This window comes from Opisthocomus hoazin, chromosome 3 (assembly GCF_030867145.1).
Source record: "Opisthocomus hoazin isolate bOpiHoa1 chromosome 3, bOpiHoa1.hap1, whole genome shotgun sequence".
Classification (NCBI taxonomy): domain Eukaryota; kingdom Metazoa; phylum Chordata; class Aves; order Opisthocomiformes; family Opisthocomidae; genus Opisthocomus; species Opisthocomus hoazin.
The window spans coordinates 42,866,384-42,887,339 of NC_134416.1; the positions used below are offsets into that span (position 1 = coordinate 42,866,384).

Below are 20,956 nucleotides of genomic sequence, written 5' to 3' on the forward strand. Positions count from 1 at the left end.
CTCGGCATCTGTAGAGATCCCGGGAAAGCGGCCTCATATCTCCTGTCCTCCATAAACCGGGGCAGAACCGGGATGCCCAGTGTCTGATGCAGGTGAAGTCGTTACGTGTGTGTTCAGGTGTTGAAGTATTTCCTCAGGCTGAGCTGTCTAACAACACTACTTTAAAGTTATTACATCTGTTGTAGATGTAATATCTAAGCCAGTGGTTTCTGTAAGTATAGAAGCAAGAAGGAATAATCTTGGAAAAATGTAGGCGGGAGTTTTTTTTGAGACAGCTAGCCCTACCCCCCCCCTCCCCCCGCAATAAAGAACACCTTAGCAAATCTGACTTTGATAAAGTGCATAGACAGTTTCGGTAGGGAAAGCTTCGTGTGCAGTAGCATTTTTAAGCGTAGCAGAACATGCTTGAAAGAGGAAAAAAAGTATATACCTCTGAAGTCACTATTCAACCATGCACACTGCACTAAAGAAAGGAAGTGCTCTTATCAGTGATTGAATGTTTGCTCTTTGTAACTACATTATTTGGTTTTGCGCTTGACATGCACGGAGGTCCAGTGGTGAAATGTGGTGATGACACTGAAGTAATTTCTCTTAGAATATAGCAATAATGCGGAGAACTGTGTTAATTAAAGGGTCAGCCATACAGGATTAGTTTATCTATCACGTGATGAATGAAGAGAAAAAGATTTCAAATATACTTAAGTATAGAAGAATTTATAGATGATATTACAGTCTTCATAGAAGTGGGTTTGTGGCTGTTTTTTCTAATTTTCATTAAATCCTTCTTTTTCAATTGCTGGCCTATGCTGTAGAGTCTATATTACGCTTTTTGCTTAGAGTGGAGGTGCTGTGATTATCATCCAGTATTAAGCAAGCTGAATACAGATATTCAGTGATAATGCATTAAGAACATGCATCCTCAGTAGAATTTTCTGTATTAAACATGGTTCTGTTAATATTTTAGATATCACTTTAAAGGTTTGTCAATGTTTGAAAAATAAATTTATCAGGAAATAAAATCTCTACCTAAGTATAAAAGTATTTCATAGGTTTTTATTTTCAGTCTGAGTAAAAATTTATTTCTTTGCATTAAAAGATACTCGTTTGTGTAATTGCACCAGGGACTCTTTATTTACTGTTATCTATGGGAGGGATGAAGCAGTATGAGTAATGTGTTAGGCATTCTCCTAAGATGTAACATCTTATCTAGCAAAGCATTTGTCTAAATTTTCGACAACTCCTACCTGAAATCCCTTGGAGAACCATAGAAATTACAGAATGCAGCTGATGCTGTTTTTCTAGTTGCAGCTGCAGAAAGAGGTAATGAATGAATACTCCTGTGCAAATAAAGGAACATCTAGAGGAGCAGGGTCTTCACAGCAGCCAGTAAGCCTTCCACAGTGGAGGCATGTGTAAATGAGATAAGGAAATAATTTTGAAGTGGCTAATAATTGAAACTGTGAAGTATGGAAACCTCAAGTCTGAGACAGTTCTTGATAATGTTTTAGTATTCACTTTCACAGCAGTTCATGGGTGAGGATGTGGCTTCTTGCCAAGGCACTGCTCGTAGCTCTGAAACCACTGAAGTTGACAGTGCATCTAAAAATCTATGCGCTGAAGACAATTCCTGCATCTGAATATACTAATCTGCTCTTAGGTTTCTGCATTAGAAAATATTGACAGTAAACTTACAAATAGATTAAGTCTGAAATAGTTCTAACTGTAGTGTTTTATGTAGCTGTTTTCAGATTCATTGAAATGTCAGAAGTGAAACTAAATATTTTTTTAGAAATAGAACTAACTTTTACTTTCAGAAGTCATATACCAGAAGCTGTTAAATCAGTCCTAATAAAAAAAAATAGTTGTGTTTAAGCTTAGTACTGCTACTGATGGACACTTCTTTGAAAGTGACATTTACAGAATTGTATGAATATGCCAGTGATTTTATTTGGAGTACAGAAACAAAAACCAGGTCAAAATTTGACACTTTGGGGGTACTTAGAGGGAAATGTGTTTGTTACTGTCTTTACTGGAAAGTTTGGCTTCTTGTTACCAGCCTACATAATCCGTTGTAAAAAACTGTGGCCTCTCTAAAGGAAGAAAATCAGTTTTAAGCTTCTAGATGAAGTAATAGATACTTGCTGGAATATTACTTAAAGGTTCATTAGATGTAGGACAGTTTTGGTATAGGAACGAATGCATGTCACCTGGTCATGGACTAACTGCCTCAAATTTCATGAGATGGGAAATTTGGAAATGTCTTTGGCATTAGCAGGTGGTTGTGGAGAAGCCTTCCAGTAAGAGTGAGGATCAAGAGCCCAACTACTTCTGAAATACAAATGGCTGAAAAAATTATGAATTACTTGGTAAGCTATGCTTACTTGTAGGAGTACTGATGATAAGGCATCTCTCATTACGTTGCTGTGTGGGTGTCTTGTATTATAGTACGTCAGCAAGGATTTAAACATAATTCTCACTGATTGTGTAGTTGTGCAATAGTTGCTGTCTGTTTGCTTTGTATTTCTAACTGCAAGTGGGAGGGTAGTTGTATCATGCCCAGCTTACTGTAGAAAACCCACATTTCCAATGCAAAGCATCATTGGTATCTACATACAACTGTATTTTATGTTAAAAAAGAAAAAAATCCTGCCTTTGCTAGTTCTGAGGCTGTGTTGTTGTCACACAGGTTGAGGTCAAAGAACTCTAGACAGCCAGCAAGAACTTCGAGACAGCCAGCATGGCTTCACCAAGGGCAAGTGCTGCCTGACCAACCTAGTGGCTTTCTATGATGCTGTAACAACAAGGGTGGACAAGGGAAAACCTATGGATGTCATCTATCTGGATTTTTGTAAAGCCTTTGACACGGTCCCCCACAACATCCTTCTCTCTAAATTGGAGAGCCATGGATTTGATGGGTGGACCGTTCGGTGGATAAGGAATTGGTTGGATGGTTGCAGCCAAAGGGTAGTGGTCAATGGCGCAATGTCCAGATGGAGACCAGTGACGAGTGGAGTCCCTCAGGGGTCCGTACTGGGACCGGTGCTGTTCAATATATTTATCAATGACATGGACAGCGACATCGAGTGTACCCTCAGCAAGTTTGCAGATGACACCAATCTGAGTGGTACGGTTGAGACACCAGAAGGACGGGATGCCATCCAGAGGGACCTGGACAAGCTGGAGAGGTGGGCCTGTGTGAACCTCATGAGGTTCAACATGGCCAAGTGCAAGGTCCTACACCTGGGTCGGGGTAATCCCCGCTATCAATACAGGCTGGGGGATGAAAGGATCAAGAGCAGCTCTGCTGTGAGGGACTTGGGGGTACTGATGGACGAAAGGCTGGACATGAGCCGGCAATGTGCTCTGGCAGCCCAGAGGGCCAACCATGTCCTGGGCTGCATCAGGAGAAGTGTGGCCAGCAGGTCGAGAGAGGTGATTCTGCCCCTCTACTCTGCTCTGGTGAGACCTCACCTGGAGTACTGCGTTCAGTTCTGGAGCCCTCAGCACAAGAAGGACATGGACCTGTTGGAGCGGGTCCAAAGGAGGGCTACAAAAATGATCCGAGGGCTGGAGCACCTCTCCTATGAGGACAGGCTGAGAGAGTTGGGCTTGTTCAGCCTGGAGAAGAGAAGGCTGCGCGGAGACCTGATTGCAGCCTTTCAGTACTTAAAGGGAGCCTGTAGGAAAGATGGGGACAATCTTTTTAGTAGAGACAGCAGTGACAGGACGAGGGGTAATGGTTTTAAATTAAAACAGGATAGGTTTAGGCTGGATATAAGGAAGAAATTCTTTACAATGAGGGTGGTGAAACACTGGAACTGGTTGCCCAGAGAGGTAGTGGAGGCTCCATCCCTGGAAACATTCAAGACCAGGTTGGACAGGGCTCTGAGCGACCTGATCTAGTTAGTGATGTCCCTGCTCGCTGCGGGGGGTTGGACTAGATGACCTCTAGGGGTCCCTTCCAATCCAAAACTTTCTATGATTCTATGATTCTAACTCTACAGTTGCTTTGATAAATTTTCTTTAAATTCCATAATAATGATTGAGATTATCTTATGACACCCCCTACTTTTCTCTGCAAGATCCCAGAAGAAGTTTGATTTCACTTTTTCATGTTTTAACCATGTAGTTTCCTTGCATATCCAAATGGAAATATATTGCCAAGCTTTTAACTCGTTTTACTCATCTTTTGGACCTTCTGAGGTGCCTTAATCTAATCCTTTCATTAATTTCTGGCTTTTCAGCTTTCTCCGTATTTGTTTTTTTTGCATGTGTTCAAGTTGACCCAACGTCCTTATCCAAATGCATTTTTGTGCTAATATTACTTCCTTTTTAGTTAACAGTATCACTTCTAGAAAGATAGTTGTGCCTGTTAATTTGCATGAATTTTTCATCTTATCTCTACTGTAAAGACTACTTTATAGTATACTTTCTCTGGATGAGGCTCTCCATTCTTTTTAACTTATCTAAAGAGCAGAGAAAGTTCATCATATAAACAGGTCACTTTTTTCCTGCTGAAGCTCTTTTGTTGGCTCTTGGGAATGTTGAACTTGACATCACTGCTTCTGATGCTTTGCGTGAGGTTGCCCGTGCCTCCTCTGGTCTCTCTCAGCTACTCGGCTGTGCTGTGGTATAACATCTCCTTTTCTTACACTACGGATTCTATGTAAATCTCATGCTTCCGTCTACCTAAAAATTCTGTGTCTCTGATTTCTGACCTGAGCTACCGGCCAGCGCGCTTGCTTTATGCTCTTGACTTCACAGTTATGTAGTGTATCATCTGATCTCTTGTGTAAGAATCTATCCATTAGGTCCTTCTTCATTTTAATTGTAATCCTTAGGAAGAAGGGTGTTAAGGTGTTGAAATTTGGGATACTCTGTGGGGCTTAACAAATATTTTGACTGGTTTGCTCAAGTCTAACTCCTAGTGTTTGCTGAACTAATACAAATTCTTATGAATTGGTTAGTGCACTGCTCAGTGCTTTGATTTGGCTGTTTAAACTCAATGTTAGAGTGCTTGCTTGTAACATCTCAGGTATTCAGGAGAATACCATGGAGAGTTATTACTTTGTTTAGGACTACGTGACTGTTGCAGACAAATGAGAAATTCTTTGTGTCTTACTGATGGAATCTTTATATACTCTTCCAGAAATCTTGCAGTGATTTCTTCACCAAGCTTATCCTGTTGCCTAATTCGGGTGCTTACAACTAGTCGAAGATCTTGAATTTTTGCCATTAGTGCCAGATGTTACTATGTTTTAAACACTTCGGCACAGACTGGTGAAAAAAATGTGTCTCATTCAGAACAAGATGGATTTAACCAGGAAAGTCGATTATGACTGGAGACTAATCCTGGATCTCTAAATTTTAATGGCATTTGTGAACCTGGTGTCCAATAGCTAACTATAGCTTTCAAGGTATGAATTGCTAATGTCAGTGACGAAGTATCTAAATAATAATGTTTATGTGTGTATGTATGTTTCTTCCCTAAATCTTCAGAAAACTCTAAAACGTGAGAATACAAACAGCAAAACCGTGAAAATGCGGACAGCCACCTCTTTATGATTTATCTGTATGCCTTGTGTCTTGTTCAAGGTGGTCTTTCTGTAAAACATTTTAACATATTGTGGAGTGATCTGCCAGACTGAAAAATGGAAGCAATAGTAATGATCCAGACATCTGTAATTTACATGGTATGTTGCAGCAGTGCCATCAGTGAAAATACTGGCTTCCCCCCCCTTTTTTTTTTCTTTCTTTTTTCTATTCTCTTTTTAAATCTCTTGTACAAAACTTCAGGCAGTAACTCTTCAAACAAGTCAGTTTTCTTATCTCCAATTAAATGAAAGTGATGTAAATAACATTCTTAAAATTTTTAACGTGGATATTCCTCTGCATACATGACCAGATTTGCATTGGAATAGTGAGTCCTTGCTATACTTCTTCATTCGTTTGTCTAGAACTAGAGTTAAATGAGCTCTAAATCCTAAAAAGGCAACCCTGTCATCTCTTAGGTCTATCTGTATGAAACTTTCTATAGGCTGTTAGCCATTGAAAGGTACAGTAACCGACTGCCAAGGTGTCTCAGCAATGAAAAATGATAAATTTGAACACAGTGTATGCTTTTATGACTTGTTTTTCCATATTTCCTGGTATTTTGATTTCTTCCCTTTGCTTTTTTTGAAGAAAATATTTTTTTTGTTGTTGTTTTAAAATTGGTACCTATATGTAGCAGGATTAACTTAAAAACAAAAAGTGCCTGATACTTTCCCTCTATCAGTACATTTTCTCCATAAGAATTCTGGAGCACTGGGAGATTCCTCTCCCTGCTTCTGGAGGTACTGCCACATGTTAAATACATCAAGGAAAATTGTCCTGCCCCTTTTGATCCATTGTGGGCTGAAATCTTGGGCCTGCTTTGTGTTCCTCCTAGTTGGAGGCTGGTAACTAGTGGTATGCCTCAGGGGTCAGTACTGGGCCCAGCCTTGTTTAACTTCTTCATCAACGACCTGGATGAAGAGTTAGAATGTACCCTCAGCAAGTTTGCTGATGACACCAAACTGGGAGGTGTGATAGATACACCAGAAGGCTGTGCTGCCATTCAGCGTGACCTGGACAGGCTGGAAAGTTGGGCAGAGAGGAACCTGATGAGGTTCAGCAAAGGCAAATGCAGGGTCCTGCACCTGGGGAGGAACAACCCCATGCATCAGTACAGGCTTGGGGTGGACCTGCTGGAGAGCAGCTCTGCGGAGAGGGACCTGGGTGTCCTGGTGGACGACAGGTTAACCATGAGCAGCAGTGTGCCCTGGCTGCCAAGAAAGCCAATGGGATCCTGGGGTGCATTAGGAGGAGTGTGGCCAGCAGGCCAAGGGAGGTTCTCCTTCCCCTCTACACTGCCCTAGTGAGGCCTCACCTGGACTACTCTGTCCAGTTCTGGGCTCCCCAGTTCAAGAAAGATGAAGAGCTACTGGAGAGAGTCCAGCGGAGGGCTACAAACATGATGAGGGGACTGGAGCATCTCTCCTACGAGGAGAGGCTGAGGGAGCTGGGCTTGTTGAGCCTGAAGAAGAGAAGGCTGAGAGGGGACCTAATATATACTTACAAATATCTGAAGGGTGGGTGTCAGGAAGATGGGTCCAAGCTCTTTTCAGTGGTGCCCAGTGACAGGACAAGTGTCAATGGGCACAAACTGAAGCATAGGAAGTTCCACCTGAACATGAGGAAGAACTTCTTCCCTCTGAGGGTGACGGAGCACTGGAACAGGCTGCCCAGGGAGGTTATGGAGTCTCCTTCTCTGGAGATATTCAAGACCTGCCTAGACAAGGTCCTGTGCAACCTGCTGTAGGTGACCCTGCTTTGGCAGGAGGGTTGGACTAGATGACCCACAGAGGTCCCTTCCAACCCCTACCATTCTATGATTCTGTGATTCTGTCTAATGTATCTTACCTACATGCAGGAAGTCATTGTGGGCTAAAAGATACTGTTCATGGTGCTTCAAATATGGAGGAGCTTTGCCCTTTACATCTGCAAGAATGTCTGCGTTTTAAATGGCATATACGAGAAGTAACCTTTTCAGTAGCCTTTTGAGGATAGAGCCTGTTTGACATGCTAGGTGGAGAACCTAAAGTATCACTAATAATCTCAGGGAAACAGAAAGTTGGAGTATATTTTCTCAGGTTTTGGCAGTTACTCTGAGAGCGCACATGAAAATTCCCCATCAGAGGCGGTAGCTACTCTAGATTCAGACTCCAGGGTTGTACATCATATTGGGGGATCAAGGAGTTAAATCTTTTTACAGGCTTACTGCTATAGGTCTGCAGTCAGCTTAGTCTAGTCAGAGGTTGCTCTGCATTCTTCCCCGTTTAAATTCCCCTTCGCAGTACCTGAATTAGTAGCTGTGCAGGTGCTATGGTGAACCATGGCAGGGAACTGATAAGCTGAAAGCTGACTCTTTTCTATTTTCCCCAGACTGGCTCAGTGCACAGCTTTATGGAAAGTCATTTGGATGGAAGGGGAGAGATGATGATGAGTTGCTGGGCACCAGGGGAGAGTGAGGTTGAATCTAGAGTTTTATGTTCGACTGTCATCCTGGAGCCATGGTGTCAACATAGAAGGTGTACTGTTTGGTTGGGTATGCTAATGTAATGACTGGGTATTTAAGGGCTTCAGTAAAGACAACAAACTTTGTTAGCAGTAAAAGGCATTTGTGTTAACATTATTTTTAATTATAGCATGCATAAAGAGGTGAGATTTCAATCTTGCTGTTGCTTTAAACTGGAAACCCCTTTACTGATCACCTGTATGAAAATAAAAGGAGTTTATTTTCAGCCAGACCTTTCTGAATCACTTTGAAACATGTGATAAGTGTTCCTGTGCTAACTCTTATGTTGAATTCTTCATTGTAGAGAATTTGAGCAGTGAAGTTCTGACTTCCTCCAAGTGGTTCTTTCCTGATGAAGATCACAAACTGGTAATCTGTGTGATAGCCTGCAGCAATCTTTTTCCTAACTGCATCCTACGGGCTAGCTCTTTGCATGGCAGAGTTTTGAGCTATGCTTTGAAGTGGAAATTATAACTGTTATGTGACTGTAAGCACACTGGAAATGAAGTATGCAAATAAGCATATACTGAGTTTGAACAGACTGCAGTGTGTGTGGTTCAGCTTTGTTGGAACTTTTAAAATGAAACAAATTTTAGTCTTCATATGGAGTTGCACTGTTATTATGCATGTACTTAGCCAGTGTAACAGATGCTACCAGGTTGTTTGAAGACTTTCTTTATAAAATATTTAATAACTATGTGTTTTATAACTATTGAGTAGTAGTTTTCTTGTTTTACAATTTTATTTCCTGAGACAATGTTTGAATGATAATCAACAATTAATTACTAATGTCATTTATCTCACTTTCTCATTTTTTACAGTAGTGTTTTTTTAGTATTATTAAAGAAAGTTCACATAGCAGTTTGTAACTGTGGAAATGTTTCTTTCTGTAGTAGCTGGAGGACACAGCTATATCTTTTGAAGCAAGAAAGTTGTGAGAAGAGCAATATTTTTGCAACTGAGATCTCCTAACAACAGATTTTTAAAACTATTTATTAAACTGTAGGCATGAGACATCTAAAAACTCTTTTAAACTCTGTAGAAGTTGCAGGTGCACAGCACCTCTATGAAGTAACACCTAATTAAATTGACCTAATATCTGACTTGAAACTTTGGTAAGTTTTAAGCATTAAATAAAGCATTTTAAGATGTTTTTTCTTCCATGAGCAGAAACTCATGAATAGCAGAGTTGTAAGTACTTGCCTGGCAACTAGTTTTATTTGCTTCTATTTGAAACTCCTTCGAACCATGAGAAAAATTGAAAAAATGAAACTACATCATCTGTTTTCTTTCTTTTGTGGCTTAATTAGGACTTGTTGCTAGAACAAATTGATGTGACCCACATTACAGGATAGAAAAATGGAACAAGGAAAAAATACCCTAAAATTAATGCCAGCATGCTATACCCAGAGATGAGTATTTTCAACCTTATGTAATAGAAAGTTTTTTTTAAAGGTCACCACCAGCAGAAATTGCATGCTCTGGGCTTAAGTATTTCTTGTATTTCCTTTCCACATTTACCTTTCCTGAACTCTGCTCTGACCTAAATACAACCAAATATTTAATTAACCTAGTAATTATGTAGGACTATTGGCTACATTACAGCTTTCAAATACAAGACAGGTAGACTGTATAATTTAAAATCTTATTTCCAAATGCTCTGTGGGAGAGAGCTAGTTAATCAAAATAGCAGCTATTAAAAATCTTTAAGGCATCTGCACAGTTAAAATAAAAAATTAATTTTGTCTCCTCATCAGTCCTACAGCTGATACATGTATGTTGACAGTGTAGCAGGAGACAAACTAAAATTTCTTTATAAGCTTGTAGTCTTCATCTTGAATTTCTTGGCTTGATGTGTAAGTGAAGTTTAGAAGAGGCAAGTTCTACATTCAGTTTTGGACATTAATTCTATTTTGTGTTTGTGTACACATCAAAACAATACCTGAGAAAATTAATTAAAGTGTTTTGGAAAATATCAGAATATAGGAAGGTGTACTTTTCTGTACACATCTATCTAGGTAAGTAGATAACACAAAATATTTTTGTTCTGTCTTTACAGGACTTACTATTTTTTTCCTGAAGTGCTAACTCTCTAAGCCTGTTATTGTACTATCTCTAACTTTGTGGAGAAAAGGCTTAAAAAAAAAAAATCCAAACTATTCAGATAGTATGTGATGGATGCATTAAATACTGCTGTAAATATGTTCCTGTTGATAGTATTCACTATAAAATTCTTTTAAGTTGTAAACAGTGTCGTTATTAGTCATTTAAGCTCTGCGTACATGTATGTATTTTTTCCTTGTAATAAATCTTAATTGAAGGACTATTTAAAAAAAAAGTTCATCTAAATAACCAAAAAGAAAACCCCAAAACATGGCTTGGACAAAATTTGACTGGCTTTTGAAAGTGATCATCTTTCTGTCACATTTAGAAAAGAAGCAGGTGCAGATTCAGAATTTTCTCTTACTAACATATATCTCTGTATTCATGTTTGCTTCCTCTGACTTCAGCAGTTATGCTTAGATTAACAACTTTCCTCTGGAGTTCTGTTTACAGCAGCAACTCTTACAATGGCAAACAGCTGGTCTCTCCAAACCTCACTGAGAAGTGCGGAGCGAGCAGTACAAGTAGAATTCACTGTTGTGCTGTACTTAAAGTGCCTTTGACAAGTCTTACAAAACTGTGCAACCTACTTGGACAGAATTTCTCATTAAGTTTCTTTTGGTCTTTAATTTGTGACTGTTTTTCTCTTAGAGAGAAAAACTTCTGTTTCTTAGGAAAAAAACCCCCAAGCTAGTCATTCTTATGATGTTTCTTTTATAAGTAGATTTCTTCTGAATAAGTTTTCTGATTTTTGTTGTGCATGTATGTTTTAGAAGAATCATTGAGATAGAAGGCAATCAGAATTTGGTCACTGTTTAATATGTAGTCAGAATAAATGTAACTACATAAGAATAATATTAAAAAAAAAAACAAAACAAAAGTGGGAATGAGGCTTGATATCAATCAGTCTGGTTATAATCTTAGTCTTGTTTTGTGTTGGAATTTTTCCTGAAGAATAATTAGTTCTCACTTCTTAGTAACAAATCACCTTAGCTTGCAACTAAAAAAGTTTTCTAAATATTGTGGTGCTTGTTGTGAACCAGAAGGTAGCTTTTGGCTTTAAAAGTACTTTGAACTAGAACAGCTTATATTCAGAAATGGGCTGACATTTTATAAGTGTTGGCCATCTCTCTTTATAAACTGCATATAAAAAGGGAAAAAAATGCATGTATATCTACTTCACTTGAAGCCTATTTTCAGATATTAGGAGTGCAGAACTGATTCTGTGTAGAACGGGGCTGGAAAGAGTGGTTTCATACTTCTGTGAAATACTTTGGTAATCGGAGCTATCACCCAGAATAGGAGAGAAAAAAATTTAATTCCATTTTCTTCTTGAAGAAAAAAAAGTGTGGTTGACTTTCAGTGTTGCAGCTGCTGTTCATGGGCAGTATTTGAACAGGAATGAGAGTGTGTATTTTAAGTTATTGTTATTGAAACTGTTCCAATCCGCTGTGAAGCAGAGATTCAGCCTGCTGAGAGGGAAAGTGACGACAGGCCAGTTATGTCCAGAATCTGGTTTCCTACCTAGAAAGGAGGGGGAAAAACTGGGCTTTAGTGTCTGCAGAGCTCCTGTTTTACAGATTGCTGTTGTGGTTAGTTAAGATTTGACTATGCATGAATGAACAGCTTCATCATGAAGGACTAAAATAATTTGTCCTTATACCCTTGAGTATTCTTAAAGCCATGGTTTAGACCTCTGAAGAAATTCAAACACTCTTCCTCACTGCAGAGGAGAGAACTGAATCTCTGATCTTTCACGTCGTGATTAAGGGTTGAGTTCCGGGAGACGGTTCAATGAAATCACTTCATCCAGTGAAGGAGGACCTTCCCTTCACTAGGAGAGTTCAGCAAGGTGCTTATGAGCCTAGAGTTTTTTTTACATAGTTTGATATGCATCTTTTTTTCTTTTCTCCAATTGGCCACACTTGGAATCTCCTTTGAATTCTGAATTTGTGACTTTGCTGTTGTTTTCAGTGTTTACATTCTTCTTTGATTGCTTGTATGGTGGGATACTTTACTATGGGAAATCTTGTAGGGATTGAAAATTAAGGACCTTAAAGGCTTATATGAGGGTGGATTATATGTGGAATAAGGAAAAATTCCTCAAACACTAGAATAAAAATCTGGGAAGTGGCAGCAGGAAAGCCAAAATTGCCTTTCATTTGTCTAATTTATTATTTCAACTTTAGGTTCTGTTCTTTGTGTTTTATTTGAACTTACAGCGCTTTCTTTTCCATCCATTTCTTTGTTCCTAACTAGTAAGTTTCTGATTTTGTTTATTAAAGTCCTTTGATAATATGCACAGATATCTTTGTAACCATGTAGACTAGATGATATAAAGTGCAGAACTGAAATCTAGCTTTTAATGAGGATAATAATAAAAAAGCAACTTTTTTTTCTATTTTGCATTAAAGTTGCAGCGTTGAAGAAGATTTCTTAGATACTGAAAGGAAGAATAAATTTTGTATCACAATTACATTGATTTTATGAAAAATAAACCTTTACCTTAAACTTGAGATCTTATCTCTGAAGACCCTGCCATCAAGCTTGTAGAACAAACAAAAATTTCTGAGTATGGATATTTGTGACAATTTAAGGTTGGAAAATTTTATTAGTGGTACTGTAAGTATTTTGGTAGAAAGCTCCCTTCTGTCTGTAAGATAAGTAGAGACAAAACAGGAACCCTCTCTCCCTTACAAAACGAAATACGGTTTATAAAGGACATCAGAAGCTTAGATTTGTCCAGTAAAAGTGCATTATTCCATCCTTGGTACACTGAATGAAAATTGAAGATGAAAATCTGTTTTACCTCTATGTATATACAGATTATATACAGGTATATTTTACCTCTATATACACACATGTATACTGTATGCATACATGTGTGTATATATATCCATGCATATGACTGGTCTCACAGTAGGGGGGGGAGGGGAAAGCTCGTATTTGTTAATAGGAAGGGGGAAAATAGCATCAACATGGAATGATGTAAACTTCCCTTTAATAGGTATTTTACTCAACATACTTGTTACTGACCTGACCCAAAAAAACATTCTGTAAAAACTGTTCAAAAAAATTAACTGCAGTTTTATTACTAAGAATGGCTTGCAACAGTTGTTTTATCATTAATCATACTGGAAAAGATCATTTGTCAGAAATATCAAGCTGTAGTAGGCCATGCTCATATAAGAGAGGTTGTTTTCTATCTTTGCACTGTTACTAATTCAGCTACATTAGTAGTAGGACGGTTCCATTGTAACATTCTAAATTTCATGTCTCTTATCTGTTTTATATCACACTGCATTTTGCTTTTAAAACAAGCTTGTTCTAAAGTCTCCCTGTGATCTAGCAGATTGATATTTTTTACTTCTAAATTGCTATTTTTAGATATACCTGTTATATTTCTCAGAGGTTAGTGCTTTCTTGGTTTTCCTTTTGCTGTGTTTTTTTTATTTCTGGTAACCACCTGCTGGTATGCACCCTTTTCTTTGTGTGAGAATCCATAATTGCTTCCATGTTACTGCCTAATGCACCTTTGTGAGAAAGAACTGTATGCATTACAACAGCTTAGCTTGATGCTTTGAAGCCTGTCTTTATTTTTGTTTTCATCATTGAATTTTTTTTTCCCCTCTAAGCTTCTTTGCTTGCACTTTGGAAGTGATATTGATTCAAAGATCCGATAATAACCTAACAGTACAATGCATACTGTTAAGCAGATATCCCTTATTACGGTGCTGGGCACACAGGGGATCTCTCCTCCAAACATGCACGCCAAACACCCTTTTCATTCCAGGTTAAATGCAGTCACAATATACGTATTTGTTATATTTCTGAGAAATGCTTAGCATATTCATGACTTTTATGAAAACTAATTAACATATGTTAATGTCTTTCACACATGTCTGTTAGCATCCCCGGTTGGTCGTTGGGGGTCTTCAGATGAAGGCCTGTACTCTTCATCACAGTATCCGCTGGTTGACCTTTGTTTCTGTTCAAATTCGATTCAAAGATCATGTATACCCTGTCCTTCAAGGTTGCTTTGTTACAGTCTTATGGTCACTTTGTAGCCTCCTTATCTTCATAGTCCTGCACATCTGCCCTCCCAAGGCCCAGCTGTCTAGAGCAGAATTACTTAGGAGTCTCTCTTATGCTACAGTTATCAACTGAGGACCAAGACTCGCTTTGGTTGCAATTATTTTTTCTAATGACTTAAAGTGATACCTTCTATCTACATTCACCCACTACATTCCTAAGTAGAAACAGGGATTAGTACAATAGTTACATCATCAGATCACTATGCATGCAGGAATACAAGCTAATAATAAAAACTACTAACAACTAGAAAATATTATTAAAGCTACTTTGTTATAGTTTCATGTTTCTTATGATCCCTTCTATGAATATGCATGTGAAATTCATACTGCAAGTCTCAATTGTCAATTATGCTTTTCTAAAATAAACTAAAATAGCATGGAGCACATAGTTATAGCAAAACTAACTTGAAGATAGTTTTCAAGTTTGAAACAGTTATAAAAGTGAGGTGAATTATACTAATTTGACTGTTAGTGAAGCAATCTGAGTTCCTTCAAAAAGGAACCAACAGACAAACCAGGAGTCACACCATTGGAACACAGTAGAATGAGACCTCATGAGAAGTCTGCGCTGTTGACTTAGCTATCCCAATCTTGAATTGTATTTTAAATATTTATCTATTCAATTTAACCTTTATCTTGCACAAGACTCACCAAAATTATGCTGTTTGGTATTTTGAGCTATAGCATTCAGAGGGATACATGTATAAGCTATATTTTTCAAGGTGTGTGTTAATGTATATTGTTCATGGGGTATATGATTAGTTCAGTTTTGTGGCCCTTTGATCCATCTTCCTTTTGATGAGTCTGTAGCTTCCCCTTTCAGAAAGGACAAATGTCCTTTGTTGGGAATATGTGTTTTTGTAATCAATTGATTTTTAAAGGCATAAGATAGGCTGTGGGTACTTGCTTAAAGGTGAACATATGTGTGTTAGTTCAGATTAGAAGTGTACATTTGAAATTAATTTCTTGAGTGTCTCCACTCACTTTGTTTGTATTCCTTGTGCTGTTGTCCCTGAATATACTTACTTAGATTTGAATGAAATGAAACAGAAAGGTATGCTGGAGAACCACTTATGGGCATTCAGCCAGGTAAGATCTAGTTTGGAGCAATCCCCCCCAGAATACATATAATACGGACTTCAGGTTCTCAACATCAGTTGTGTGCTCTGTGAATTCACTTTGTAAGATCTTGTATCTGCAAATGCAGGTGCAGCTGAAGTGCAGTTGCAACAAATTTCCTAATCTAATGCCTGTCAACACAGGTTTTGTATGCAATAGACTACATATAATTGCATGTAAAATTATTTCCCTTAATAAGTTGTTGATTTCTCTGTGTATTTGATGACTTTTACCGTTTGTTTAAATTTTCCTCCTACATTGCTCTAAATCCCTTGTGCATCGCATATGTTGCTGAAATGTACTAGTCAGGAGGTCTTTCTTCAAGCATCTGTTCTGTTTGATGTATTCAAGTGGCTTTAAAAATCGTTAAACGATACACTAGTTATAGAATCAACTGCCTGTAGTTTCTTTACATCCATTTGAAAAGCCTTAAACTCAGCTGGGTGTTGCTTCTCACTTTTTTTCCTCTCGAGCTATTGGGAATAGCATTTGGGAATTAGTTGCTGGATGTTAAAACCGCAGGAGGAACATGTTGTTTTTCAAAGTAGGTGTAACATTCTGCTATTCTCTCCGTCTACCTGGTGGCTATGTTATTTAAAGAAGCATGGGGGAGGAAGGGCAGAGTGCTAGATCGTAATATTTTTATTAGGGTTGCTGTTAATGAGATGTGAGTTTGTCTTCCTCCCACCCAAAGGAGCTGGCTTTTGTTTGAAATGCAGTGGGAAAATAGTAGCTTCCTGAAACTGGAGAAGTAAATAAGTTGAATAGTGTATTAGTGGGGTTTGTTTCCTGCCTTTCTGGTTCTTAAGAAGAAGAAGGTATGTTGATCATTAATTATTTGCTTTAAATGCTACGGGTAGTGTGACTGTTGTCAGAATTCAGAGGAGGCGTGAGTGAGATGAGTTAATGTTAGTCCTTTCAGGAAAGGGAGTGCACCAAATCAAAATCAACACCTCTGCTACTATTAACAAGTATGCAGTACAAATTTTGCCTGGTTTACCTTTATGGCATGTGGTGTGTGTGTTGCACTCTAGGGAAACAGGCTTTGCTGTGGTAAAACTGTCAGTAACTCTCCTTTGGGTCTGCTAGAAGCAAATACAAGTGCACCAGGGGAACAGTTCTGATCTGAAAATTCTTTGGCAAGAATGAGTGTGGTTGATTTCAATTAACTCTTAGAAGACGCAAAACTACATTTTAGAAATTAGCTGTCTTTTGTTCTTGAAGTAGCAAGTTTCAAATGAGCAGTCACTACGGGATAGTTGGAAAGCCTGGTAGAGGAGTGCCAACATGGAGGAGGTTTCTTGGGCGAGGGCCAACTTAACAAATGCAAGCAGGAAAGCTTTGTGTCCAGACTTGTGTTTCAGCCTGTGCTGATGGATTTAATGTCCTTAGGGCTCAGGCACTGAGGCATACATTGCAGCAGAAATACTACAGTACAATGTGCTCAGTTTCATTCGCTAATGTGTTTGATCTTGGAGGATTAAGGGGAGGGGAAAGCATCAACTACCCAGGATGCTCTGTTGGGAGGAGTAAGCGAATTTGATTGTCATCAGAACTAGATTGCCATATGAGTTCTGAAAAGCGTTTGGCTCCTGAGGATAACTGCTCTAAAAATAGAGTTGGAGGAGAGGTTTCTCTTGGGTCCAGTTTCGGGTTCCAGCTGAGCTGGCTTTAGGAAACTTGTTTGCTCCTGTTGCAAGACTACAGTGAGGATAAATCGTTTCTTATTCTGCCTTCAACGTTAATTTTTGGAGATATCGACACACTCACTCTGTCTGTGGAAATCAAGCACTAATGTTATGGCTGACGACACAGGTATAATCCTAACCTTTTTGTGCACAAATGGAAAATGCATAGTTGCAAATACTGGCTATTTCTGATTTTGTAATCAGCAAAGTAACTGGCTTACTGTGGTATGTTGGCGTTTCCTAGCCAGTTTACTGTTCTAGTCTGCATTACAGGCTGCCTCTGTTCTCTTTGATTAAATGTTCTCTGGAGTGAGTGGAGATATTTCATGAGTTTATGGCAGGTGCTTAACTGTAACTTAATTTTTCCTTGAGTAAAGCATGCATTAACACGAGAGACATTGTTTTGTCTTTAAATATCTGAGTTTGAAGATATTTTTGGAGTAGGTGAAATTACTAAGTGTATTTAATATAAACTAAAGTAAAAGGAAAAAGGTTTTCAAACATTTTTGTCTAGGTGTGACTCATTATGTGTGGTGGGTGAGGTATAGGACTCTTCAGTCTTTGCTGTTGGGGAACAGAGCGTGCATTAAGACTTTCTGATGTCTGCATAAAGACATCTGGTGGTGTGAGCGCAGGCTTACCAGATATGGCAAGTGACCTACTTCTGACATGGCTGGCAGCATGTGCAGGAAAAGGGCTTGAATTGAGAATTAACTGTCTGGAACGAGCTCTGAACCAGCGTCAGTCCTTGCAATGTTTGGTTCTAACCCTATGTGTAGGGCTATCTGAGCAGACCATAGGTAAATTTTATGTTACAGAAATTCCCTTTCTGTTAAAATGTTGCCTGATCAAGCTGCTGTGGTTGAATTATTTGCAGAATTTTGAAGAGTTTTGAAAACAATTTTGCTATAAGATAGGAAGCCACAGCATAAAAATCGTAGAATGCTTTGGGTTGGAAGGGTCCTTTAGAGGTCATCTAGCTCAACCCCCCTGCAGTGGGCAGATGTATCTTTGTGACTGTTATGAATGATATTTTGATAGCAGAATCTGTTTTTGAGGGAGTTGCATGAAATAGTCTTTTAGACTGGCAAAAATATTAACAGCTGTGCTTGGTTACTTAAATAAGTTGTCTTTTTTTCATTTGCCTGTTCTGTTCTTCTAATAAGTAAAGCCCTTTCTTCAGAGGCAACAAGCTGTGAGCAGTAGAGAATAGTAAGGTAAATGAGTAAGTCTGAAATAGAAAGATTCTCTTTCCTGTTTGCCTCTTTGAATACCTAGTTTGCTCTAGAACAAAGTTGTAACCTGAAGCAATTTAAAATGTTTTTAGTCTGAAAGTTTAATTTAAAATACATACAAAGCTTCCATTGACTACACTGGAACACAGGAGTAGCGAAGTTCTGCTGTTACATAGTATAACTGTTAATTTCCAAATATTAAAATTTCCAGCTTATGTTAAATGAATATGATCAACTGTATAAGAAAATTCTGAATGTACTGGCACACGCTGCTTGTCTTTACCTCTGTTTTCACGCTACCTGTACCCCTTTGCCACAAGAGAGATATTATGACGCGTTATGTGTATGGACCTTGCACATACGTAATTAGGGTATTATGCGGTAGCAAGTGATATATGCCTGATATGAGGCTAAATTGCCTGTGTTTCTCTCTGAATATCATTGGACTGCGTATAGCAAGGCAACTTTGCGTTTAAGGTAGAGAAGAAACTAAGTCGTAGGTATTTGATCTTTGTAAGGTGTAGTCTTAATAAAGGAATATTTTGTTTCAATAAAATGCTGAGCTGGGTAAAAGCTGATGTCAGGGGTTTTTTTATTGGTCTGAAGTTGGTATATAGCACAATGAATGTAATAAAAGGTTAGTTTATTACAGCTGTGAACCCGATGGCAAGCAGGATCTGAAAGTACTTCTATGTGATATCTATTACAGAAATCATTAAGTCAGTCACCAATCTCTCATTACTCATCTTTCAGTGCTATTCTGTTTTCTGAAAAAACAATCACATTGATATTTAGCTGATGAAGGTATTTTTTGTCTTTTTCTATGATCAGTGTAGAGAAATACATCAAATATTAGTTAGAGTTAGTATGATAAAGTTAACTCCCCAACTTAATATATTATCACAATATTTATGACAAAGTTCCTCGAGTATTTTGAAATATGTGAGACATGGTTTTACTTTGATAACTAGGGCTCAATGTGTGGCTGAACAGGCAAAGGCTGGTGCGTGGAAGGGAATGAAGTGCAGTAGGCTGGTGGACATGAAACCGTGGCCAAGTGCCAGCCTTGCAGCAGTAGTATCAGGAGGCAGAAGAGCAGACCTTGAGCTTTGGAGATAGGCCATAGGCATCTCTTTGGATGCGCATTTGTTTACCCCTCTTTCCTAAAATGATCTTCAAGCAACGGACGAAACAATTTACATCTTTAGTGGTGATGCCCATTTGAAACACCTATACATATTCTGGGTTGAGGTCTTTCTTTTTCCAGTGGCTTGTTTATAACTACAGTATTTTTTATATACACTTACTTTCCATGTGTGTGGTCATAAATGAAGCTGTGATTTGCATTAAGCCACTGTGTCATCCTTTTGCTTGGATGTTTCATGGCACTGAAAGGTATTCAGCGTGTAATGAATCTCTGTTTGATTCTAAGCTACAGGGAAGGTATTTTTAGTTGACAGGATGTCTGGACTTGGAATCTTACCCTCAATATGGTTTAGATTTTAGAGCCTTCTTAGGCTATTTGAATTTTCATGCTGATTCCGTGAGCTAGTTCAGCTGGCTTTGAAACCCGATTGAGGAGAATCGCTTTTCTTCCAAACTGTTTCTGCTGGTCGTATTGCCCTCTGGTGGCAGCTGGAGAACAGTTGGCACGAATGCAAAGCATCTCAAAAATGTTAAGCTCTGTATAAATATACACTGAAGGGGAGGAAGGGGGGATTTCCAACTAAGTTGTTAAGACAAATTACATGTGGGTTTTTGGTGTTTGGCTGGTTATAGGGCTTTTAATTAAATAATCATTGAGCTTCCCACCGTAATTCACAGTGATATGAAAAGCAAGCAACAGTGGTGAAGTTAAAAAAAAAAAAAAAAAAACAAAAAAAAAAACAAAAAACACCACCCACAAAAAAACCCCCACAGACAACCAAAAAATCAAACCAACCCTCCCTCCAAGCTCCCCAAAAAGTGTTACTCGTATGTCTTGTAATCTGTGTAGTCCTAAGAAAGAAGATTTATAATTATATCCTCAATCATAATTTCTAACTCATACACAAATCCATTTTTCTTATTTTTTTTCCTTATTTTAACAGAGACTAAGCATGGAGGAAGCAAGAATGGAAAGAAAGAAGGCCTCTCTGGAAGCTCATTTTTCACCTGGTTTATGGTAATTGCTTTGCTGGGAGTTTGGACATCAGTAGCAGTTGTCTGGTTTGAACTTGTAGATTATGAAGAAGTTCTAGGTAAGAATTTTAAATCTAAAGATGCTTCTAATAGTTATTATGATATACATTAAATGGAGGCCATTTTAGATTTCTAGATAGCTGAATTGACTTCTGTGCTGTTTGCAAATGACCTACATGGTAAGAATAGGCAATGTAGTTCAAAAAGTACATTTTAACACTGAACTCTATTATGATGTTAAAATGGGACTCTCGTAAGGCTGGAAAAGGTTATTAACATACTACATTTATTAAGGAATTGAAGAAATCTCCAGGGGTAGATCTGGATCTCTTTGTGACATGTATACTGCAGTTCATTTGAAATGTCAACTAAATAGCCTTCGTTTCAGTTTAAGCTCTCAGGAACTTGCAGCAGTGGTTGAAAGTGAGCAGCTAACAT

At 38.4% G+C, this 20,956-nt stretch overlaps 1 protein-coding gene across 9 annotated transcripts in view; it reads left to right on the plus strand.

The window, feature by feature from the left end:
• The window catches only part of ASPH (aspartate beta-hydroxylase), a 117,521-nt gene that overhangs the window by 702 nt on the left and 95,863 nt on the right, over positions 1-20,956 (plus strand). For 5 of the 9 annotated variants that reach the window (XM_075416088.1, XM_075416082.1, XM_075416081.1 and 2 more), the window contains exon 2: positions 20,428-20,577. In XM_075416088.1, the coding sequence (XP_075272203.1) occupies positions 20,428-20,577 (150 nt within the window). Of the gene's footprint in view, positions 1-8,402; positions 8,468-16,974; positions 17,230-20,427; positions 20,578-20,956 lie in introns of those variants that run through there. The other 4 variants (XM_075416084.1, XM_075416085.1, XM_075416087.1 and 1 more) reach the window with 3 other exon arrangements.